The sequence below is a fragment of the Phodopus roborovskii genome, unplaced genomic scaffold (assembly GCF_943737965.1).
Source record: "Phodopus roborovskii unplaced genomic scaffold, PHOROB, whole genome shotgun sequence".
NCBI lineage: Eukaryota > Metazoa > Chordata > Mammalia > Rodentia > Cricetidae > Phodopus > Phodopus roborovskii.
In genome coordinates this window covers 47,615,680-47,641,648 of record NW_026126511.1, presented here as the reverse complement: position 1 = coordinate 47,641,648, position 25,969 = coordinate 47,615,680, and the positions used below count along the sequence as shown (strand labels likewise).

General features: G+C 44.6%; 2 protein-coding genes across 2 annotated transcripts in view; one reads left to right on the top strand and one right to left on the bottom strand.

Annotated features, from left to right (window-relative positions):
• Elp3 (elongator acetyltransferase complex subunit 3) overlaps window positions 1-2,626 on the bottom strand; it is a 64,100-nt gene extending 61,474 nt beyond the window's left edge. The window contains exon 1 of the mRNA XM_051195512.1: window positions 2,470-2,626. Coding sequence (XP_051051469.1) covers window positions 2,470-2,512 — 43 coding nt within the window. The 5' untranslated portion in view covers window positions 2,513-2,626. The remainder of the gene's footprint in view (window positions 1-2,469) is intronic.
• Window positions 2,627-16,119: 13,493 nt separating this feature from the next.
• The window catches only part of Nuggc (nuclear GTPase, germinal center associated), a 35,628-nt gene continuing 25,778 nt past the window's right edge, over window positions 16,120-25,969 (top strand). The window contains exons 1-7 of the mRNA XM_051195167.1: window positions 16,120-16,183; window positions 16,600-16,704; window positions 17,253-17,361; window positions 18,044-18,266; window positions 18,399-18,626; window positions 21,063-21,272; window positions 25,305-25,480. Of these exons, the coding sequence (XP_051051124.1) occupies window positions 16,120-16,183; window positions 16,600-16,704; window positions 17,253-17,361; window positions 18,044-18,266; window positions 18,399-18,626; window positions 21,063-21,272; window positions 25,305-25,480 (1,115 nt within the window). The remainder of the gene's footprint in view (window positions 16,184-16,599; window positions 16,705-17,252; window positions 17,362-18,043; window positions 18,267-18,398; window positions 18,627-21,062; window positions 21,273-25,304; window positions 25,481-25,969) is intronic.

Sequence of the window (25,969 nt, the reverse complement as noted above, 5' to 3'; positions counted from 1 at the left end):
GCTTAACCTCAGAACAGACTGAGGAGATGGGACTGGATCACCTGCCCATTCCATTAAGATGTACCCATGGGCCTTTGGCTTTCTTCTCATTATATAGTTCAGACGGACTTGATTTTGCTATTAGTTCAGGTGGGCCTTGAACTTATGATTTTTCTGCCTTAGCCACTTCAGTGCTGAGATATGGTATGCACTACCTTGCCTGGCCTATCTAAGGATCTAGCTGCATTTTTAAGATACGACCCTGTCTTGGCAGCCCTCCTTTCATCCACAGAAACAGGAGATGCTGACATGTTTGTCATATCATCACAAATGGCTCATCCAAGCATGGGCACCAATCCAAGCCAGGAAAATATCAGCTCTTTTTTAAGGGTCGGAGGAACCCATCTTTTAATAGCCGACAACAGTGGTGTGGTGTCTTAGCTTGGGTAATGGCAACAAACATGGCTTTTGCTTGCTGGTGTGAAAAAAATAAAGAAGTCATCACATCAAAGAAGTGTGGATAAGAAAGCCAGCCATGGAAGTTACTGAGATCTTTCATTTAGTCCCATGTGAAACTTACTTCTGCATAACACTTCGATGAGAGGGCAGGAGGCAGGGCTGATAAAAAACAGATGTGAAAAAATATCCTGGGAATATGCAGGATGGAACAATGCCAAGCATAAGAGTGACCTATTTTTGTTAAAGGAGATCTGTCTAACTTAAACACAGGCTGCCTGAACAGGGTTCAATAAGCAGACAGAATACTGGCCACTAGGCAAAGACATTAAAGGCAACAGTAGAGAATTATACATTCTCAATCCTGTGACTTTTAAAAAAATGAAAGTAGTTTTTAAAGAAAGTGAGGTTATCAATATAAACAATAAACCAAGGGGGGGAGGGGAGAAGATACCCTCAATTTGGATGCTGAACAAAAGGCTTTTGAACAGAACATTACAAATCCACATATGTGAAGACCTAAGTTTGAATCCCAGCACCCATGTTAAAAGCTAGGCATAGCCACATTAATGCCTTTAACTCTAGAATGTGTGAGGAGGGGGCCATAGGAAAACATGACATGGGGCTATAGCAGGATTGCTGGGCTTGCTGGTTGCTAGCCTAACTCCAAGTTTAGTGACAGATCTTGGCTCAAGGGAATAAGGAAGAGTGTGGCAGAATAGGACATTAGAACTCCTCCTCTTCTGGCCTGTGCACCCACCCACACATATGCAAATACCACACACCTGTACACATACAAGAAAAAAATCTGTAAGACTCAAAGAAAACTTTAACCGGACAGACACCAGCCCCTACAGACAAATTTCAGAATACAGATGTTATGAGTCAACAAAAATAAATGTACATGGAAAGCAAAAATGGTAGCGGGAATGAATATAAGTAAACGAACTTAAGAGGTGATTTCAAAATAAGAACTAAGGTGTTGGTGACAGTTAAAACCAAAAGCGTAAAGCAGTATGGCCTGATTAACCAAAAAGGAACAAGTTACAGTAAGGTAAGAACAAATGAATCTAATGCATGCTGTGTCTGATGTGCTAGGAATATAGGACATGTTGCTTGGAAGGAAAATTCCAGCTAATGCCAGGAAGCAGTGGCCAACAACACACTTGGTTTTCATTTGATGCTTCGGGGGGTCACAGGCACACCGTGACCAGTCAGCTCCACACACTACCTATAAATTTAAGTGACACAACTTCAAAATGACTGGTAAGGGCTCAATACCCAGCTATTATTCTGACAACCAACAAGCATTATGAGGCCAACGGCTCAAGGGCAGTACAGAGATTAAGAGTGCAATCTATTACAATACTAAAAAACGTTTTTAAAAATGACTTCATTCTGGACGGGAATTGGTGGCACATGCCTTTAATCCCAGTACTCGGGAAGCAGAGGCAGGCGGGTCTCTGTGAATTCCAGACCAGCCTGGTCTACAAGAGCTAGTTCACCCTCCAAAGCCACAAAGAAACCCTGTCTCGAAAAGAAAAACAAACAAACAAACAAACAAAAATGACGTACTTCTGTTGAAAATCCTGCACAGAATTGCTCCAGGCTACTCCGGAGGTAAAATAAATAAATGGGAGTAAGTTCACGTCAAGCTGTTGCACAAACTGCATGGATAATTCCTACTCTAAGGAAGTACCAACGCCTTTCCTACGTTAAGATTCAAAACAACTCAAACAAAAACGCCCAGTAAGTCTCCACAAATTAAACTGCAACGCGTTGAATCTACTCATCGCCTTAACTCCTCTGAGACCTATCTTGGAATATAACGGTACCATTCACTCATCTACACAAAAAGACAGACACCAAGTAGTCATTTTCCAAAGAGAAAGACAGAAAGAGCAATTTTACACAGCCCAGGATAAAGGGAGGCCGGCCGACCCCAGGTCGCGGGGGTCCGGACAGGAAGCAGGCTCCTGTGGAAAAGAGGGGTTAAGCACGTAGTTGCGAGGCATCTAACGCCTCTCTTATCACCTCGTCCCAATCTCTGCTTTACACCTTTCCTCTTCTGCCTCATCTCTGCGCGTTGTAGGAGGATGCTACCACGTTATTGTAGTTCAGACCTCAAAGTTAGCAGCCGTAAAGCAACGCGGCACTGTCGTGAAGCCCTGCGACTGTGCCAGAAAGCTCTTCCCAGAAGGCGGCGCGCGGAGCTCCGCCCAGTCTAGGCGGCGGCTCCCCGCTCACTGGGACTGGGAGGGGCTGTGGGAGGATGGAGAATTCTTGGGGACCAGTAAGCGGGACCTGGCTAGTACCGAAGGGATAGTTTATTCAGAGAAGCTGGGGCGAGAGTGAAAAGTAACCTGAGCTCTTAAGCAAAAGCCTGGGCTCTGACGATTTCCACATGCAAGGCTGGGCCACGTGTCACTAGTGTAGCCAACCATGTTGGAGAGAGGAAGGAGAACAACCATTTTGGGAAGAGGAACAGAGGAAGGAGACCAATGATTCCCCCTCTCAATACCACCCCCCTCCTCGCACACTCAAGCCTGTCTTTGGGATGTTGACATAAGCGTTAATTTTTAAAGGTCATGGAAGAATTGAGGGCAGGAGACAAGAGGTATATTTATTTAAGCAGTCCTCTAGTTGATTATTGTCTCAGTTCTGGTTTGCAAGGCGGTAAAAGTCTTATTGCTGACATACCCCTAGGAGATCCATCTGGCTCCTGAAAGATGATCACTTAATCCTCCCCGGTGCAGTTCTGACATCACTACTAATGGTTCTTATATGGTCAGGAGTCTGCCCTTTGAGGCTTTGCTTTCTCTGGTCAACATGACTGCAGGTTTAGGACAATTATTTATCTTTGTACCTTCAGCTAAAATAAAGGAGACAAATAGCCACAAAAGGAAGGCAGATAATGGGCCTTTATCCAGCATTTTGTTACTTGTGGGCTCAAGTGGGGGACTCAATGCTTTTTCTTTTCTTTTTTCCTCTCTTTTCTTCCCCCAAAGCATCAAAGTGCCTGTTTCAAGAGTGTGGATGTGAGCCGTCCTTGCATGGGGGACTTAGGAACCCAGATACATCACACAAAGTGGTGGGACTGGGTAGAAATTCCACACACCATGAAAATTAAACCTTCACTGTGATGAAAGCTAAGGTCTGGCTTTCCTGAAAGACACCATGCAAGAAACAAATATTAGCTTGATCTTGGAGGCTTTGCAGCCTGTAGGTTCCCCAAGTCTCAGCTGAATAATACATCTTTCTTGCTAACTGTCAAAAAAAAAAAAAAAAAAAAAAAAAAGAAAGAAAGAAAAAGAAAGGAAAGAAAAGAAAAAACACAAGGTGAGACACCATGGTCAATATTTTGCAACATTTGGAGACAGGACTTGGAATAACTTCTTCTTGGAACCCTTCCATGATCTCATTTGTTCAAGGACCAGATATTAAGAAGTCTTTGCACTAATAAAGGCTGGAAGATGTGATGTCTCTAATTCCTTACTTCCCACTAGAGTTGAGGTAGCTCTGTGTTTGGTGCCAACACTACACTGAAGCTGTTCTGGTCAAGACGGAGATTGTTTTCAGCATACCAGATTATTTTAATAGCACCCTCCAGTCAAAAAAAAAATTAGCTTCCCTGAAAATATTTTATAATAAGGGTCCCCTCTCTAGAATTTTCTATAATTTCTTTTCAGACTCTTGTTGATACCTCTGTCTCATGTCAAGATACTGACTGGTCTTCTGCAGGAGTCACTTGATACTGTCTCTTTCTAGTGACTCCCAGAGTTCCATGGTTTTAAATATCACCTCTCTACTTTCAGATTTATAGTCCAACCCCAACCTCTTCCCTACTTGTCATCTTGTTAGATTTTGATGTCAATATGTATCTCAAAATTAGAATGCATAAAACAGAAGTTCACTATGACTTCTGTTGTTGGCTAGTCATATGTAGACTTGACACACAAACTAGAGTTATCTGAAAGGAGGGAGCATCAATTGAGAAAATGCCTCTATAAGATCCAGCTGTAAAGTATTTTCTTAATGGTTAGGGTTAGTGATTGATGGGGAGGGCCTAGCCCATTATGGGTAGTGGCATCCCTGGGATGGTGGTCTTGGATTCTATAAGAAAGCAGGCTAGTATGCAGTACTCCTCCATGACTTCTGCATTAGCTCTTGCCTCCGGGTTCCTGCCCTGTTTGAGTTTCTGTTCTTTCTTCCTTTGATGATGAACTATGACATGAAAATATAAGCCAAATAAATCCTTTCCTCCCAACTTGCTTTTAGTCATGGTGTTTCATCTTGGCAATAGAAACCCTAACTAAGACAGATTCCAATGTCATCAAGGTTTGGGAACTACCGAATAAGGCAAGAAATTATGGTGCCCCAAATCAGGGTAGAAGGCGATGGAAGTGGTTAAGACTTGTTCTGATTCCGAAAACGTTTTTGATGATTTCAATAGGCCCTCCATTCAGTGTGGGATAATGGGGTGGGGGAAGAGACATTAACATCAAGTGTGAGACCACAGCTTTTGGATCAAGAAAGGGAATGCTGTGGTTGTCATTATCTGAAATGAGGTGTTTCAGAGGGGCTGGCTTCCGGTCTATTGCATTTGAGATGCCTGGTGAGGAGTGAACCATGAAAGAGGTTATAGCTTGAAACCCCAGTTAACAGCTTTAGGTGTATGGTGAAGTTTAAAGTTGTGAAATAGGGTAAAAGAAGAGGCTGAAGTCTAAGCCTTGGTGTGTTCTATTATTAACAGGTCAGAGACAAGACTAATAACTAACAAGGAGATTGGTCAGGTACATCTAGGAGGCCGAAGGTGGAGTTATCAGGGGTCAGGCACTGCTGAGGAGCCGAGGAAGACGAGGATGGGGTTGATCAGGATCGTTGGGAGACTGTAATAAGAACAGTTTTGGGAGGAAGAGGAAGGATTCCAGCTTGATTGGAGTAGATTTATGTGATTGCTAGACTTGGTTATCAACTTGACACAGTTGAAAGAGGGAAATGCATTGAAGAAGTGTCTCTATCAGATTGGCCTGGGGGGGGCAATTTCTTGATGGCTAATTGATGGAAGAGGGCCCAGCACACTTGCATGGTACTATCCCAGAGCAGGTGGGCCTGGACCGTATAAGACAGGTAGCTGAATGTGAGCCTGGGAGCAAGCCAGTAAGCAGCATTCCTCCATAGTTTCTGCTTTACTTCCTCCTCTGACACATGCCCTGACTTTCCTCATTGTTGAACTGTGACCTGGAAGTATAAGCCAAATGAACCTTTCCTCCTGAAGTTGTTTTGGTAAGGGTATTTGGTAAGGGTATTATCACAGCAACAGTACACAAACTAGACAGTTTGTAATCGTACATAGGAGAGGGTGGGGGAAGTTCAGAAAACATTGAGATTTGACATAAGGGAGGACAGATAGATAAAAGGGGTATTAGCTGACAAGGAGTCCAAGGTCAAGGGGTGATGCAAAATGGCAGTAGGTTTACATGTAGATCTAGTGTTGGGGGAGGGATTTGATGGATTAAGAGGCAGATATGTTCTGCTTAATCCTTAGGTTGAGGGTTGGGTGGGATCTGACCGCAAAAGAGTGCACAGCAGTGACTGGATGTGATGCAATGATGATTTGGCTTTGATACTTTCATTGAGTTCAATGGGAATTCAGCATGGCAGAGTGAATAAACATCTAACTAGCCTGATATTCAAGTGTCCAGCAACAGGTACTAAGGACTGCCATAAAGAACTCGGGTATCTTTAACAGCTCCCCAACCCATTTTAAAATGATTTAATAGCACTTCTGAATATAGTTTGTTATTGACACAAGAAAACCGCCAGTAGGGGGCAAGCTAAGCTTGTGTTGTATGATTTTAAGTGGCAATTTTGTGATATTCATGTTGATTTTCTCTGTTTTGAAATTTATATTGGCAAAAATATAAAAAAGGAAACGCAAATAACACATGGGGGAAAAGTCTCTGAAATTTATATTGATATTTCAGTATCTTGCTCATGTAGGGGGGACCCATCCTGTCAAAAGTTCAAAGCAGTTTCTGAGATATTTGTCTTCAATCCTGCCCACGTTATGATTTTGTTACTTTCCGACCCCCGTTTTGGACTAAACACACAGCTAGAGTTCCTGAGCGTTGTCCTGGTAATAATCAGACTGGTATCCGGGAGCAACAGCCCACAGCTTGAGGTTGAGCGAATGTGCTTTCGCATCTCCTCACTCTGATCTACAGGGTAGACAACCTTCACAAAGGGCAGCTTTCATTTCTTTCCCTTCTCTAGAGGGCCTTACTCTAAAAACACTTGTTTTTAAACATAAGGTTCTTGTAAGTTCAAGACCAATCTAGGCTACATAGTGAGACCCTGTTTTAAAAGAGAAACAAAATACAATTTTTTAATAATAAAAAAGATCTAAAGTTTAATTTCTCAAAAGAATTACTTGAATCTGGCTTTCCACCTACTTTTTTCCTACAATAAAGCCAATAGTATTTTATTTTTGATGAAATGCATTTGGGAGTAACGTTGAATTTGTGTCAAAATTAGTTTTGATTGACCATGTCCTGTCCTCCACCACCCTCAGTCATACACACTTGGGTTCCTGGGAACCAGCCCTCTGCTTCTCCTGTCCTGGATCCATCTGGGTAACAGTTAAGAAAGTGTGCTGGGGCAGGATGCTGAGATCTGTTTGGGAAGGAAAAGCGGTCAAGTCCTGACTGACTGTGGGAAGACAGCAGGGAGAGCGCGATGCGCGGCCCCCAGTTTACATGCAATTGGAGTTTGAATGAAAACAGAACACAGCAAATCTCCATATTGAGGGAGGAAGTCGGGGTAAATAGCCCAATGTGGTTAGTTTCACTTCTGCTATTTATAAATGTGGCTTTGTGACTGTGACCACCAAGGGCCCTATCTAGTGGGTCGCTGGTGTCTGCGCCATCTGTATCGATGTCTCTGTCAGCTACTGCTTCACTCGTGGACTCCTGAAGCTGAAGCAAAACTGTTTGGGACTTTTTTTTTTTTAATTCTTTTTGTTTTTTATTTTCTGTTCAGCAACATCTGGTAAGTTGTTTCTCTTATATGTAGTCTGTGCTATGATTTGTGGAATTTTTACTAATAATAGAGGTTTAAAAATGAATAGTTTTCGATGTTCAGAAAACTTGAGGAAATAGTTTGTGCAACCTGCCCTCAATGACCCAGAATACCCAGGAGTGGCACATTAGTTATGGATGATTCCATAGCACATGAGAGCTAAGGAATGTCTGTGTCTTAGTGAGTGAAGGTTCTGAGTTTATATCTGGGGTCCATATCCTACTGGACACCATCCAGGACACCGTGTCACACTTGGCCATTCTGTCTTTATAGGTTCTTCTTGGCTGTCACCTGAGACTTTTCTTGTTTTTGATGATATTGACAATTTTGAGGGGTATTGATCTGGCACTCTATATATCCTCTGCTGTTGGCATTTTCTGATGTTTTCCTCATAGTTGGATTAAAATTAAGGGTTGAAGTCATTCTCATCCCATCTCAAGGAGAGTAAACAGCATCTCCTTGAGCTATAACTGTTGGTGTTGAGCTGGACCACCTGGCTGGGGTGGTATTGGGCAAATTCCTCCTCTCTCTCCTATTTCCTTACTGTACTCCTCGAAGGAAGTCAGTACACAAAATGTCCCAAGGAGTAGGGGATTGTGTTTCAGCCCATGAGGTTAGGGTAGCCACACAAATGCTGGAATGCCTCTGTGTGAGACACTTGACTCTTCTGTGGCCCGAGTTTCTACAGTGAGTCACAGGTTGCTAGTCTCCACCTTGCTGAGGAAGGGTCTCTTGCCTCTCTCGTCCTCCTCAGTGCACTCCAGGCTCGGCAGTCTGGAAGCTTCCAGCTGAGTCTCCCATCTCTGCTGCCCACCTCCCTGTAAGAGTGCTGCAACTGGAGACACATCTGCTCGTTACATGTTACATCCTTGTTTGTTACACGTGTTCCAAGGCTGGGACCTGCTGCAACCTTGTACGCTGCAAGTAGGTAACTGCTGAACCATCTCCTTGGCCCAAGGTGAGTTATCTAAGAGAAAATGAATTTTGCCTTTCTGCTTGTGTGACTGAATTTTTAAGGCCTTATAAATACCATTATACTAGAAATTGCAAGAATAAAATTTTAGTTTGACTTTTTAAAAAGAAAACATCATTTTAGGCAAGCCAGACCATTCTTCACAAAATAAAACATATAATACAGGCATTGTTGGGGTCATATGGACCCATGACAAGGAGAAATATTGCATCTCGCTACTGTGACAAGCTTGGGAGAGGAAAACAAAAGGTTAAAATTTGTTTCATCAGAATTGGATGATATCCGCTTAACTCCTTACTTATTCATTTGGGGGCAACATGGGCAGAAAAACATGTCACCCCATGCCCTTTCTGCCTCTGGCAAGTATAAAACATTGGACTCACTGGCAGTTAAGTTACAACCACACCTTTTCCTCCAGGAATTTGAAGATTTGGCTTGAGAGCTCGTATGTTTAATTGCTCTTGACTTGCTGTCTGGTGACCATTACCTTGCTGTGTGACTATAGACAAATTCCTTCCCCTCTCTGTGCTTCTGGGTGCATGTCTGTGAGCTAAAAGCCCTGATGGATAGTCTTTCTTCAACCCCACTCTCCACAGCTGTTCTCTGGTTGGGATGATGAGTTTGTAGCACTTCCAAAGAGGTTGCTAGCAAAGACAAATAAAAGAAAAGGAGGGCGAGAGAGGCAAGAATAACTAACAAAAGTCAGCTACTTAACAGGAAACCAGCACTGGGCAGTCATCTCCTGCCTAACATAACCTGCAGAGCATCATTTAAAAGATACTATTCTTGGGCTCAGGGCATGTGAATGTAAATAAGCCCTAAAAGCAAAACATGAGGGCTGCCCATGTAGCTGAAATGCAAATGAAATGAGCTGTGCTTGCAGGAATCAAAGTTTGGACTGTTTTGGATTGGTTCTTCACAGAAACCAATCAGATTTCCCTACCATACCCACCATTATTACCTCCCTGAGCAGGGAGTGGATTCTGGCCTTGGACGAGGATGGTTGTTTCCAAGACCACGAACTCAGCGAACTCAGCTCAGCGCTGGGGCTATCTCAGTCATGCTGCTCTGCTCCCTGGGAGCCCTGATTACTGTTAAGCTGTTGATGGCACTTTAAAATGAGGACTGCCATTCTTTCAGTATTTGTCTTTCACACCTTCTGCTTACAGATGGAAAACCCAAGGCCCTGAATGGCCAGGTGACTAGTGGGAAGTCCCACAGCTCCATGGCTCTTTTGGTTGGTAGCAGAATGAGAAGCAGAGTGGCCTTTGCCACTATTGCATTCAGTTCCATATTGACCAGCTAGCCTCTTAGAGGTTTGCCTTTTATGTTCTCTCTCTCTCTCTCTAGAGGATTTCTATCCATTTCCTAGTGTCTTAGTTTGTCAACCAAATGGCCCCTTCCTCACAGCCTTTGAACTCAGCAGAAGGGGTCTGAAACTCAAATTCCTATAAATCCATTTCAAGCAATTCCCATTGTCCATTGTTCCCACATGTCAGTTAGAGGTCACAAATTCCTTGTGTACTGGCATTGTAGCTGCTGTCTTGGTGAGAGCCTTTGTGTGTGTGTGTGTGTGTGTGTGTGTGTGTGTGTGTGTGTGTGTGTGTGTGAGTGGCTCATGGTTTGATGTTTTGGTGTCTGCACTGATGCAGCTAAACTCTGTCTAACCCTGGACATATATGTGCCAACAGATTATACTGGACATCATGTGCTGTTGATGTAGTAAATGAAGTCAGTCGAACTTTCCCCTGACCCTGAAAGAAGCCCAAACCGCTGCTGGTGTTCCAGAATCCAGTGAGCTTGCCTGCTTCTTCCCTCAACTCTGTGTACTTTTATGAATGTGCTTTGATCCACATCCCTTGGAATGGAAGGGCCTCAGTTTCCACATAAATCTTAAGGCATCTTCAAATCTAGGAACCTGAGAAATGTGCATGTATCCCGAGGACAGAATGGCAATGATGCTCTTGCCATGGTCCATTTATTCTTTTGGGTTTTGTTTGGACTCACTAGTGCCCCTACCCCTGGAATATGAACTCTAGAACATGGATTGTCTTGGCAAACCACAGGATTTTGTCCAACAGTGGGGCCATAGGTTTTCTTTGGTCTGCAGTGTTCACAGTGGTAACTTAATGGCTAACGTTCTGTGTGACGATGGCTTACCAACCCACCATTCTTTAGAAACAGCAGGGCTCTCTGTTACTTCCTCATTTTGTACCAGAAGTTAGACAGATCTTACAGTAGAGTGGCTGTGTTGTAGTTCATTGCCTTTTCTGTACTCACTCATTTTGTTCCTGATGTGGGTTAGTGTTTTTAGTGCTTGTAACAGTGCTTTTTTAAACCATTTATTTTTATGTATATGGGTGTTTTGCCTGTGTACATGCCTGTGCACTGTGTGTGCTCAAAACACACAATGGCCAGAAATGGACGTGGATTCCCCTGGGACCAGTATTATGGATGGTTGTAAGCCACCATGTGGGTGCTAGGAGTCAACCTTGGTCCTCTGCAAAAATAGCCAGTGCTCTTAACTGCTGAGCCACCTCTCCAATTCCAAGTATTTCAAGTCAGAAGTCACTGTCTCCCTCACAAAATGTGACTTTGAGCATTTCCCCTCCCAGTATTTCTGCTGTGCACTTCAGAGCTCAGAATCTCCGCGTTTGAAGGCAAGTCCATTACCAGATGGTCGTACACATAGGTGTCAGTTTTCAGACTTCTACAGTAGCAGAAGACCTTGAAGAATTCATAGTTCCCTAAAGAGGAGGAAACATAAGCCATGGTTACTGAGCTAAGCATAGTGCTACATCCCTGTAATTCCAGCACTCTGGAGTTTGAAGAAAGGGAGTCATGAGTTGGAGGCTAATCTGGGCCTAAGCTGCATAGAAAGATGCTGTGGAAAGAGGTAGGGAGGAGAGAGAGAAAGGGAAAGGGAGGGAGAGAAAAAAGAAAGAAACCCCATCACAATTGAGCCATTTGAAGAACAGCAGGGACCTGAGCAGGGAATGGTTAGTGATGGGAGACATGTTATTAGAGAAAAAATTTCAAGAACACAGTCTTGCTTAAGGGGCCTAATGTGTGTCTGAGCTTGCATACAAGCAGCATCCTATCACATGCAACCGGTGTGTACCAAGTCTGGAAGTCGGTTAGTCAGTCAGATGTGCAAGCTAAACTAAGAATAGATCACTTCACCTGATGAGCTGTGATTTTAATGTGCAAATAAGATTCAGTATGCTTTATTTAGTGAGTCTGTCCCACTAGGGCCCATGAGACTAGTGGAGGTTGACATATCAGGAAATTTTTGCATATCTCAGAAGGGTCGTGGCTCTGTTGTTGAAGGGCACACTGAGTGCTCCCCAACAGAACCAGGGGCTATGGAGAGGAAGGACACTGGGTACTCCCTGTGGTGTTCCCTGGATTCTCATCTATGTTGGAAGAGAAAGGGGATCCGGGTCAGTATATGTCCATCAGCTCTGCATAGTGTTCTCCATTCTGAGCCTCCATAGGACCCTGAATCTTCTTCATGTTCATGCCCAAACTTGTCTGCCAGTGCCCTAGACACAGGCCAGCTCTGACACTTCCTTTGGATGCTCTCACACTATTACTGTTCCCTGTTGTGGATGCCCCATGCCTCAGTGCCACCTGCATATAATCAACACCCAGTCAGGTGTCTTCCTGTTGAAGTGGGGTAAGAAAGGTCCATAAGACTGAATCACTGGACCTCTCCTTCCCTGTTCAGTATCCAGCCATGAAACTCCAGTCCTGAGAAATGGCATGTAGACAGACATCCCGGCTTCAAGCTGACTCTTGCTGGAAATAAATGTCACTGGCACAAGTTCCAGTTCACCTGTCTGGGGCACTGACCTTGCCCAAAGCCGTCAGTGTAGAACTTGACATACACAGCTCTGGTCACCAGAGGTTTATTTTCATTTCAGAATGAGTTGTCCTAAAGATCTCAGGCAATGTCAAATTAAACCTCCCCAGATAATGTGTGTGATGGAGAACCAATGATCATACCTTGATCTTTGTTACATCTAATGTCAATGAATAATGCATTAGGCATTGTAAGGGTTTCTGAGAGACGTTGAGAATGCTCCCTGCTCTTCAGAAAACTAGTGGATGATACAAACACAATCATATTTATATATTCTCACTTTGGGGGGTTTGTATTTTTATTTTTAAATGAGACACAGGGTCTTGCTGTTTAGCCCAGGCTGGCCATGAACTTATGGTTCTCTTTTTTCAAGTAGTAGGATTGTTACTCTACCCAGCTGCTTTTTGTACTTTTAACGTGTGCATCTCTCCTCTTTGTTCTTTGTCCTTTCAGGCTGGTTTTCCTAAGCAGGGACACGGAGCAACGGGCATAGCAGGAAATGGCAGAAATGGAGGCTTGGGCCGATGTGATGCCATGCTCAGGTAACACCCATGAAATGACCTTAAGTAGGACCAGGCTACTGTTGTCTGGTCAAAGGCTGTCACTTCTTGCTCTTTAGTTGGATGCTATTTTCTAATGACAAGTTAGTAAGAAACGGATGTCAACTTCTTAAAAACAGTAACTAAAGTAGCCTGTTCATAGCAAAGCAAGCTGTATGATGGTCAGTTGTGTATGTAAGGCCCCCTACCTTAAAAATAACTTCTAGACCATGAGCTTGGACTCTCTGAAATCCAGAGGTAGGGTGAGGCTCTTGGAATGGTAGCAGGTAGCTTTTCTCAGAAGGGGAGAGAGGGACCTAAGAAGTGTCTTGTTGAAAGACAAGTCCATTGGAGTCAGTGTGGGCAAACTTCCTCCCTCAGTGGGCTGGTGGAAGATTTCTTAGGCCACAGCGAGTGCCTCTTTGAGGAAGCCAAGAGGGGGTAGTTCCCAGGTACTGGAACAAGGGCATATCAAATCATCTTTGTTTTCAGAACTGAGAAGGGAAATCCTCCTCATTGTTACAGAAACAACTCCCTTAGGGAGCCAATATTTCCAGGTCTATGTGGATAGCAGCCATCTCATGAAGTCTGGTTGGACACACACAAAAACCCTGCAATCTTTGGGTCCCTTGGGCTGAATTCAGAGCTAAGGTGGGGACCCTTTGCTTTAGCAATGGTTCAAAATTGACCATAGATCTGCATCTGTTGAGGATGGGTCTTCAAAAGTGACACATCCTGCTTCCATCCCCCCCATACCCCCTTGTTCATTTTTACTAGAATAATTCAGTATGCTAGAAAAACGACAAGTGGATGGCCAAGAAATTAGGGGATAATAAGAACTATGGTCCATGTTCAGGCCAGTTCATTCCAGCTACAGTTTAATAGACCCATTAATGGTATTAATTCAAGATGGAACATTTTATCCTTTCCAGGTGGTTTTTCATTTTTGGAAATGAGAAAAGAATTGTAAGCCTGCTATTTTATCCGAATTCTTACCCATAGCTCCTACTCATGTCTGATTAACTGCTGGGTCTTACAACATTGAAAGGAGAGCTCTGGATAGATGGGTTTCTTCCTTGTTTGATGCATATGGCTAAGAGACTCTGTGAACATTATTCACACAGAGCACCTGAATTACAAAGTAGACATCCTTTTACATTATTCCACAGACAACTGTGTGTGCACCCTGGCATTCTGAGCTGCCTCCTGGGCTTCAGGTTTGGCCGACAACTGGGCCCCAGCCCGAAGGCCCCAGCCTTCGGATAGCACGTTCTTTCCTTTCTGCCTCTTCCCCTCTGGCAGAAGCCACAGGGCCAGCAACCACTCAGTATTTAGTTCTAACACAGTCCTGACGTGGAGTCAGGAAGGATGTTTGCAGCTGAGAGAAGTCACTTCCTGGGATAGAAGGATATAGTGAGCAAGCTTGTCATCTGTCATAGCAGAAGCATGTGGTATCAGCTGCCCAGGCTTTGGCACATGTGTGACTCCCCACTGGAACCTTCCATGGCGTGTGAGCTGGTTCCAGTAAGCAGCAGAAGATGCTGGGAGATGTAAGACTGAAGAGGTGGTGGTGTGGGACCTCACACAGTGTGTGTGAGACCCAAATCTGGAGCCCAGTTGTGCAATTTGGGCCTTCTGCTTAGGCTGCCACCCTGGGTCCCCTCTGAAGTGCTTCATCAGTCTCTCATGGAATTTGCCCTTCTTAGGCCACACTTAGCTCTTAACATGGGTTCAGAGTGGCATCTCCTGGGACCAGTTGTTCCAGGTCACTTCATGGCTGTTTCCCTGGTAATCGGCAAGCACCAGGAACACTGGGTTAGGATCATTTCCAGTAACTTTTGCTCCAGAGATCAAGCTGTTACCCCTTTCTATCCAGACAACACTAATGAGGTGTGCCTTCTAAATCTAAAACACAGCTTTCCTTAGGTTTATGGCCCTACCAGCCTTTCACCTCATAATCAAGTCATCATGTAAGTGAACAAATGATTCCTGCAGACTTCAAAGATCTTCTCCTGATTTCTATTTTTCCCCCCTGCTCAAGGAAGCAGCTGCTAATTCCTGTAGGTAAAGAAGCATGGGGCAGGGGTGCTTTCCTCAATTTAATATCCAAAACTTTAGTTCATCTGTTTATGGTTTTGGGACTGAACCCAGGGCCTCATGCATGCTAGTTTAGTAATCTATCACTGAGCTATATCCCACCCCTTTTCACATTTTCGACCTGTGTATGTAGGAATGGTGAATACATTAGCATGTGTTCATGTGGGTGTGTGTTTGTTTGTGTGCATTTGTGCATGTGGGTGGGTGTGCTCCTGTCTGAATATACATGTGGAGCCAGAGGTAAATGTAGGCTGTTTTCCTCAGTAGATATCTACCTGAATTTTATTTTTAAGTTTTATAACATCTTTATTAACAAATAATTCACATAGTATACAATTTGCCTGTTTGCACAATTTGATAGACTTTAGTCCAGCATCCTCATAGGTCTGTGACGCTATCATCGCTATCTATTTTAGAGCACTGTTGTCCTCAATTTCATACACACATATAATGTATTGTGATTGCATTCCACCTTTTTTTTTTTTCAAGAAAGAGTCTCTTACTGAACCTGGAGCTTACCAGCTAAGGTAGGCTGGCCAGGGAGCTCCAGAGATCTGTCTACCTCTGCCTCCACCAAGCTGGGATTGAAGCTGGGCCCACTATAGTTTTTATGTAGGTGCTGGTGATTGGATTCTAATCTTCATGCTGTACCACAAGCACTTTACTTGCTGAACCATCTCCCAGTCCAGACTTTAACCTCTCGTTTTGACATAAGCTCTTACTAGATGTCTGGTCTAGATGCCGCCACCTCCCTGCCTCAGCCTCCTGAGTAGTTGGGAGTATAGCCATGCACCGCCAGGCCCAGCTGGAAGGCATCCATTGTAGAGGAAACCCCCTCCCCTCACACTGTTTCAATGCTTCTACTGTACCAGACTCTTGGCTTACAGATGAGGGAGGACTCTGAGGCCGAGCAGGGGACATGTGACCTGGTTACATGCTTGCTTTCCCCTGTTCTGTTTCTGATGGGGCTCTGAAAGGCCTGTCCCTTCCCTGTCCTGAACCTTGCTTTGAGCTTTCCCCTCCTCAGTCAGTGCATTTCCTAAAACTTGCATTTGGCAAACAGTATCCAGCTACTTTGGCTTCTGAGGAGATGCAAACATCTGGAGAGTAATGTTGGAACAGGATATGTGATGGTTAATATCGATAGTCAGCTTGACAGGCCCCAGAACCCCCTGGACACTGGCCTAGGAGCAGGTCTGTGAGGGAGTTCCTAGACTGGGCTAACTGAGGTAGGACCCACCTGAGTGTGGGTGGCACCAGTTCCTATGCCAGGGGCCAGGATTGAATACAATGACAACAGTGAGCTGTGCCCTGGTGTACATTACCCCCTGCTCCCTGATGCTGATACTGTGTGACCGACTGGCTGCCTTGCTCTCTGGTCACAGGAGCTTTTTATCAGGGTATTTTGTCACAGATAACACACATGTAACTGATACAAGGTGCAACACGTTCAGTGACCTTGAGAACTAGGTCCTAAATGGAGACAACCCCTCAAAGCAGGTGGAACTGCAGGGCTGCTCTCAGGCCTCTGTATGCATTGGCAGGGGTGAGGCCAGGATCCTCTGCCCAACCTCAACCTGTAATTCTCTGTGTCCTCTGTTTATCCCCAGTTGACTGTGATCTGTTTAAAGAACCTGTGAAGAAAAGACGCAGGTCGCATCGAGACCAGCAGTTCCAAGCATTTCCCTCTGCGGAGCAAAGTGCTCTTAAGGAATGTGAGTGTTGGGAAATGCTGGTGTGGCTCATGGCAACACCATCTTTCGCAAACAGGTGCAGATGTTCTGACGGAAGATGTCAAGTTCTAGAGACCAGGGAATATCTCTACACACACTTGCTCCTTAGAGTCTCCATGGAGACACGTAACTTGTCGATTTATGTCCAGGCTGCTCTGAAGAGAAGATTGTTACTAAAATAGCATTTTCTGGATGAAAAGACAGTCTGGAGGTTAGCTAGGTCCTTTGCTGGGCATTTACGTAGAATCTGCAGGAGAGATGGCTCTAGAAGGGCTAACGTCCATGACAAAACACAGGTTCTGGGGTGGGGGGAGTGCAAAGTGCGCTGGTCTCTGGGGGTGATCACGACAGGCACTGCATGTTGGTAAACACCCATCTCCAGTGGCAGAGAGTTTGCTCGCTTGGTTTAACTGGCTTCTCATTTGGCTGAGATTCTTCCTTTCCTGCAGTATTCAGTAGGCTCCTTTGGGGATCTGGCACTCTTTCTCTGCCAGGTACACCCCTAGGCAACCCATTTCTGTTGATTCCAGATGAGAAATTGGAGTCTCGGACCAGGAGGGTTTTGAGCAACACTTATCAGAAGATGATTCAGTCCGTTTTCCTGGATGACAGCATTCCCAGTGGACTCAAGTATCTCATGTGAGTCTGGAATCTGCATCCGATGCTACACCCCCACCAGGAAAAACAAAACCTGCTTACAAATACAAACAGCATGAAAGGATGGGGGGAAAATCCCTATGGCTGGAGGCTTTCTTTCCAGCAGTGTTTTGTTTTGTGTTGATTGATAGTAGCCATTTGTTGTGTGGTCACTGTTGTCAGCTACTCTATTGTGGTTGTCCAATTTATACTGAAATGGATACTCACAGAGACCAAGACATGGAGCAAAGTCACACTCTGGGTAAGTGGGAATGCTCCAAATCCAGCCAGCCATGTGTCACTGAGTTTATCAGCTGTTTGTACAGAACTGGCTTGAAGGTCCCCAGGCAAGTTAATGACGTAGTTGACCTTGCTCATGGGAGTCTGGGTTACTCCTTAGACTTTTCTGCATGGGTTTTATTAGAGACGAGAACATGGAATACAAACAGGAATGTCTTACATCTATGTAGACAGTATAACCTGGAGAATTATGTTTACTGAGCATTTTTACCTAGTCCTGTTTGCTCCCCAGCCCAAGACTATGTGGTCAATAGGGAGCAGTAATACCCCATCATCAAAGAAAGGAAGGAGACAGTGAGTTGGCCAGGATCAGACTATAGTTTCTTTGCATTCTGTTCTGATGTGCTTTGCTTCATGCTTAATGTGCACGCTGAAATGGATGCAGAAACCGGCTCCTGGCCTTGATTGAAAAGCCACCCCTGGAGCCGATCTACGTTGGGTTCTTGGGAAGCACAGGTGCTGGCAAGAGCTCTCTGATCAACGCCCTTATCCAGCAAGCCATGTTTCTACCAGTGTCTGGAGAAAGCATTTGCACGTCCTGCATCGTACAAGTGAGCTCAGGCTGCTGTGAGCAGTATGAGGCCAAAATCCACCTTCTGTCTGATCAGGTATGCCAGCCTGCCCTTCTGCCCTCCCTCTTTTCTAATCTCTTCCCTCCTCAGGCCCCTGTGCCCCGCCCTTCCCCTTGTTACCATTCCCTCTATCTGTCATGAGCAGTGTGGCTTGCTCTGCCTTGGCAGGAGTGGAAGGCAGAGCTGAAGGACTTGACTACACTCCTGCACAGAGCAGCTGGGCCCAGGGGAGAAGTGGATCCGTGGACCACAGATGATGCAGCAGAAGAGGCAGCCCAGAAGCTACAGATGCTGTATGGCCATGGGGCAGAAAGGAAGCCCTATGAGGATTTGCTAAGGACCAAACTCAGAGGGAGGATCCCCACTTCCAGAACTATCACTCTTAAGGCAGAGGAGGTAATGTCAAGACTTCTTTCTCTTTATTGTTAGTCTTAAATATAACGGTTGAATACATCAGGGGAATTGTTCAAGGTGCAGTTGTTTTTATTGGGAAAAAAAAACAAAACAGGTACCCAAATCAGAATTAGCCACCATTCAAGTTATCTTCCATTATTTATGCCTATAGATGGTAACCTTTGATTTGTAAATGGAGTTTTATGCTACAGTGAGTTGAGGATTCATTTGGGATAGTTTTGAGTGAAAATGAATATATATTATATTATTCATTAATATATATATGTGTATACACACACACACACACACACACACATATATATATATATATATCTCAAGGCTTAAGCAAATGAAGTTCACACATTTGGGGGTAATAAGGTCATAGATTGGTTTAGTGACTCAGCTGTGTCAAATTCAACATCTCTGTGGCATCCTTGGCCTTCCATGGTGCTTGTTGCCTCTTAGTCATAAGGTTGCTGCTAACATGCCAGACATTGCAGCTAATCTCATGGAAAGAAGTAGATGATTGTTGGCAACAAATACATGCCCCATTTCAGGAAGTGGAAACATTCCCAGAAACACCCTTGATAACTTCGTGTGGATTTCATTGTTCAAAACTGGGACAGATGGCTCTTCTTAGCTGTTTGAAGGCAGCAACCTGGTTTGCCCTGATTAGGTCAACCTCACTCCCTTGGCTCCCCAAACAGATGGACATCCAGGCTGGCATGGGTGAAGACCGGGCTGCTCATCCACTTTCAGACTTGGCATGAATTCTATTATGCTGAAATTCAGAATTTATATTAAGACAAAATGTCTGTGACACCAACACTCAACTTATAAATATTGTACATTAAAAACAAATAAACAAACAACCTAGGTTTCCCACGGTGGGGCAAGTAAAGTGGCTCCGCAGGTGAAGGCTCTTGCCATCAAGCCTGACAACCTGAATTTGATCTCTGAGAACCACAAAGTGGAAGGAGAGAACTGATCCCTACAAGTTGTCCTCTGACTTCCACATGTGCCCTGTGGCATGCATATGTGTAACTTACATGTGTGCTTCATTCTTTCTTGCTTTCTTTCTGGACCTTTCTGTAGACATAGATCAACAATGACCATCATAGACCCTAGCTTTTCTGCTCTCTGAAGTGTCCCAGTTGAGAATTACTGCCCTGTCATTGTTCCCAGATGTATCTAAGAAGAAACAGTAGAATGGGATCTCTCCCTGCCCTCAGTCCACTCACTGTTGTTAAAATGTTCTGGAAAAGCCTACATATCAAATATCAAACACACACACACACACACAGAGAGAGACAGAGAGACAGACAGAGAGAGAGAGGAGTGTATATATATATATATAATCTACTTGGAAGGTTTTTTTTGTTTGTTTGTTCATTTGTTTGGAGACAGGGTTTCTCTGTGTAGTTTTTGAGCCTCTCCTGGCACTCACTCTGTAGATCAGGCTGGCCTCAAACTCACAGAGATCCACCTGTCTGTCTCCCAGGTTCTGGGATTAAAGATATGTGCCACCACTTCCTGGCTCTACTTGGAAGTTTTTAAACAACCTTTTAAAAGATCAATTTTCTGATCAATTTTTAATTTGGAAACTATGGTCATTATGCCATGATTTATTTTCTATAATTATATATGAGGTTTCCAGTAACTAAATTCTTCACAGTTGTCTTTTGCCATGTGGAGAAAATATGTTCTAAGCAAAATTTAGAAAGCTGTATCAATTTTAGAAGCAAATAGAATCTGGGAGATAAATTTAGCATCCTGTAACTCTTCTGGAGTCTTCTTCCAACAGAGGGCTACATCATCTGAAAGTTAGGGAGCTCTCTTATATTCTGAACTGCCTTGAACTTGCTGTGTAACCAAAGATGGTCTTGAACTCTTGATCCCCCTGTCTCTATCTCCTGAGTGCTAGGATTACAAGCATGCACTGTCATGTTCAGTTTATGCAGTGCTGCTGCCAAAACCAGGGCTTTATGCTTGCTGGGTAAGCACTCTAACAATTGAGCCGTATCCCCAGGCCCAGTGAGTTCTAAATATTTATTATTTTATTTGTGTTTGTATGGAAGAGAGAGACAGAGACAGAGAGACACACATACAGAGGGATTCCTTGGAGCTGGAGTTATAGGTAGCTCTAAGCTGCCCAGTGTGAGTTCTGAGATCTGGACCTCATGATTGAACAGCAAGTGCCCTTATTCACTGGGCTACCTCTCCAGTCCCAACTATGTTAAGGAGCTTGAACTTGCTGGTCTCTGGAGTCTTCCCAGGCTCACAGGTCCATGAAGAGAGCATTCCATGCTTCCTGATGATGTCTGTTGTCTGAGGACATCTCACCATCCCTCATCATTCCCTCAATGACTGCATCACAGTGAACCCAGGATAAAGAGCCATCAACATGGTTGATACATGCAACCTGTTCTTCCTCTTCAGGCAGGAGAGCTATCTGTTAAGCTGGACCCTTACATTCGGACTCAGAGGAGACACTGGGATGGAGAATCAGATGAAACGCAAATCTGGCCCTTGATCAAATTCGTGGAAGTGATTCTTCCCAAATCTGCACTGATTCCAGAAGGGGTTGTCCTGGTGGACATTCCAGGCACAGGAGACTTCAACAGCAAGAGAGATGAGATGTGGAAGAAGGTGATTCTTTTTCATGGGCTTATCCTTCCCCTGTCTACTCCTCCCCTTCAGAGAAACAAATCTGGATTTTGTGAGCTTGTTGACATTAAATTCTTTCATTTCTCTGTGTTCTTGTGTTGAGCAGGGCAGTGGATGGCCACAGAAACTGGGGAGAGGATTTGCAGGGTGTGTATGTAGCTGAGACAAGAATGCATGATGTAGAGAAGAGCCTTGGGAAGAAGAGGAAAGGGATTAGGCTCTGTTAGTTACTTTTCTGTTGCTGTGACAGAGTGTCTTGATGAAAAATCAACTTAGGGGAGAAAGGACTTGTTTTGTTGGCTGTGGTTCCAGAGGGGGTAGAGTCCACCATGATGGAAAAAGCAGGGAGGCAGGGGCATGGGTCCTGTGTGACAGTCAGGAAGCAGACTGATCATATTTCATCCTCACACAAGAAAAAGTGACAGAGATAGATAGACATATGGGCATGCGAGAGAGCGAGTGAGATCGAGAGAAAAAGGAGAGAGGGGAAGAGAGAGAGAGAGGGAGAGAGAGAGAAACAGAGAGACTCCGGGAACCAATTGTTCAAACACATGAGCCTGTGGGAGGATTTTCCCATAGTAATCATAACAGAGGCCAAGGGTACAAGGCACAGCAATCGGCCACTCAAGAACCAAGAGTCTGCATCTGTTTTGGCAAGGTGGGGAAGGGTGATGCTCCTTGAGGACAGAGGGAGGGTCATGGGGGGTGTGGAGGAGGGAAAAGGCAGAAAGAAAACCTGGAGCTGTCTGCCTTCATCCTGTTGCTTCTGAGTTTGGCTTTCTGGAGAAAAGAAAAACCAGGGTACTCTCTAAATAAAGAGATGGTACAGGGGGAATACAGGACCACGGGTAGACAGAAATATGGATGAATGAATGCAGGACCCCAGCTAGATGGGGACAGTGATGGATGACCAATGCCAGCATCAACTGTTAGTAGCAGAGCAGCTGTTACGAAGAACTTTTAGAGCTCTGCCAGTGAACACTGAGTTAATGTAGAGCCTGACTGTACAGCTGAACCAAGTAGCTTGTCCAATGCTAGCCAGCGACAGAGATTCAGTGATAATCAGGTTTCTTAGCTCACCCATGGGACTCCATCCTTCCCAGCCCTGTCCTTTTTTTTCCTCCCCTTTGGCACGAGGTAGTCTATGTCCCTTGCTCTGATCAGTGGCTCAGGTCTGGCCATGTGAATTTCTGTTTCTTCCAAGTCTTAGCCCTAAGACCTTGGCTAGTTTCAGGCCAAGCGAGTGACAGCTGAAGAGGAGCTGCCTCTCTCCTTGGGTGGAACATGGCTGTAGCTAGCTTGGATATATCAAGTGGTTCATCAAAGCCAGTAGATGTGGTCTGGGTGGTGCTCTAAGGAGGCTGGCAGGTTCCCAGAGTGCTCTGCCTGGCCTTGCTCCCCTGCATTCCTGAGGTTTTTTGATAGCCTCTCACAGGAAGCAGCTGAAGTCACCCTCTTCCCAGGGAGAGCTAACTATAAAGACAAGACTCATTGCCACCAACTCTGCTGTCCCTAAAAAGATGACAACAAATTTAGATGTCCTTGCTCTTCCACCTAGATGTCACTGTGGGACATTGGGTGTTGTCACATAATCCTTGAATGCTCATTTTCATCTTTGGGAGGGATGAGGGTGGGGTTGGCAGTATGCTACCTCATCCCTCCTCTGTAAGAAGTATGGTTTTTCCGCCCGCCCTGCTGGCCTTGTCCCACCGCCACGCCAGCCCCAAATAATACACAGAGACTCTGTATTAGATATAATTCTGTTGGCCCGGTTACTTGTTTCTTATCGGCTAGCTCTGCCTTAGTTATTAACCCATTTGTGTTAATCTATGTATGTCCACGTGTTCTTCTTACCGGAGCCGGCTGCCACATATAGCTCTCTCCAGACTCTCCATCTTGACTCCTCCTTACTACTTCCTATTTCCTCCTTGTCTCCTAGTCCCTCCTATCTTCCTTTCCTATTGACCAACAGTGTTTTATTATTAACCGGTATGAGAAACATATATACATAATGGCATCTCCCATCACTCCTCTGAGATCTGGTTGGTGTGTGTGTGTGTGTGTGTGTGTGTGTGTGTGTGTGTGTGTGTGTGTTCCACAGCTGGAACTATACCAGATCCTGGTAGTTAGGAGCTTAGTGTGGGGGCTGACATTTAAGTGCACCAACTTTTTAAGACTGCCCTCATTTCCCCTCTTAGTGCATGTTTGTTGAGCGCCTGTAGCTTGCTTAGACACGGAGGAGACAAGGGCGAAAGAGGCCCTGTCCTCAAGAGACTCCTGGCCTGATGGCCTACAGTCTTCCATACCGAAGAACACACAATATTCATAGTGGTCACTGAAGGATCCCAGGCATCTCTAAGTTGACTCTAATTTGGGAATCAGGAGGAAGAGGCAGCAAGCTTTTTATATTGATGTCTGAATGTGGGTCCATTCCAAATAGATGAGGGTCAGGGTCCAGATGTATGTGTCTGCTTTACTTCTCAGAACCTGGTTTCTTCTCTTTAGAGAACTTTTTCTAACTCACAACACATATTTTTTAAACCATGATGTATGGAACAAAAGACTTGGAGTGGTGGGGAAGCATGAACAAATAATGCCACTGTATCTTCCACCCCCATGCAATCAGAGCAGTACCATGTTTAAATCAATCTCCCTAAACTCTTCAAAGGCATTTGCCATGAGCTAGAGTCTGAGTAAGGAGAAGATACTGGGGCTGCCTTTTCACCAAAGGGATGCCTTAGAACAGTGGGGACAGTGCACAGGGGCCAGCAGCACCTTAGGAAATTGACCTAACCACAAACCCTGCCACTCATTGGTTGTGTGGCCTTAGGAAAAGCTAATTTGAAACTCATTGTCATTAACTTAAGGTCTCTCAACCTTATAACATTTGGGGCCAGATAATTCTTTGTTATAGGAAGGTCTTTTGGGCATTGTAAGTTATTTAGCCTTTAGCTGTCAACATCCAAAGTTGTAACAATTAAGAATATCTTCAGAGTGGCTGGAAAGATGGCTTATTGGCTGAGCACTTGCTGCTGTCCTTGTAGAGGATTTGAATAAGTGGTCAGCATCCATGTCATTGGGCTCACAAATGCTTATAAGTCAAGTTTCAGAGCATCAGATACTCTCTTTTCTTGCCTCTGTAGGCACCCCCCCACACACACACACACACACACACATGCAAGTAAAAGCATTCTTTAAAAATATCTTCAGATGTTTCCAGGTACCCTCTGGGGTATAGGATCTCTACTAGTTAACACAATTGGCATGAAGGAGAACAATGAGAATAATAATTTTCAAGTCACAAATCAGTCATACCTTTCTTTATGTGCAACTTACTGTGTTGAAAAACCAAGAATCAATGAGACAGATAATACAGTGAGAAATATATCACAGGTCCATGCATAATTGTCACACAAAGATGAGCACTTAAGAAAGCAGTGTTGATGCTGCTAATGTTATGTTCATTGGCATTTGAAACATGAATTATAGGGCATCTAGCTTCTTGCGAAGTGACCAAAGGTAATTTTGAAGAGTCTTCTTTAGAGGGTAAGTGAGGTGCCTCGTGTGACTGATGGTCTGGGCCCAGAGGGCTGAATTTTAGAATTCAGGAAGCTGGGAGTTCTGGTGGGTCATGTGCTTGAGGTTCTGTGGACTCTAAGATGCAAGGCACAGAGATCCCCTTCCCTGTAGGTGACAGAGAGCTACCCTGACAGTCTGAGAGGCAGTATGTGCTAGAGAGTTGAGGTGTATAAGATGTCCAAGAGAGGTGGTCTGTTCATCTGTGGTAATCAAGTCCAGAGGCTTGAAAGATAAATGGGGGCCCAGCTAAGCATGTGGCTAGTGCACACATGAGGGTCTACCAGCTGCTTCCTTGGCTGGTGCAGAGAGTGGAGTAGGAGCCCTGAGTGAGGGGCAGGAATGGAGAAGGCAGTGTGAAAGATCCATCACTGAACCACAGTCTCTCTAACGAGATGCTACCCACCTTCTGACCCTTGTCATGGGCATGTTCTGCAGACCATTGATAAGTGTTCTGTGATCTGGGTGATCAGCGATGTAGAGCGAGTTTCTGGAGGAAAGGCCCATGAGGACCTTCTGAATGAGAGCATCAAAGCCTGCCAGCGTGGCTTCTGCAAGGACATCGCCCTGGTGGTCACCAAGACTGACAAACTCCACTTGTGGGAATATCTCAGGTATTGTGCTGAATTTGCAAGGCTGTGGGTCATCCTGCCTTGGACTTTCTTTCCTAGGTCCTGACAATATAACATCATCTCAGGCTGACTGTTGTGGATGAAAGAGAAGTCTATGTGACTTGTTGAGATGTCAAGACGCCTGGGTGGGTTGGCTTAAGAGTCTGAGCCATGTGACACTCCTAGGGCAGGTGTTCTGTGCTCAGTCACTGTTCTTTATGGAAATCTGAGGCACCACTCATATGCACAATATGGAAAAAGTGTTTCCTGTCCCTAGAGACATGGAAATGTAGGTTTCCTGTCACTAGTAGGCACATACTATATCCAGTCTGGTATAGCTTTCAAGTGTTAGGCTTTACTTCAGTTTTGTTAACCTTAATTTTTTTTTTAACTCAAAACTTGAGAATTTTGACCCAAGGGTTTTAGGGTACCTATCTAATGACTAAGAATGAAAGGTATGTACTAGAGATCTCGGGTTGGAGAGCTTCGTGG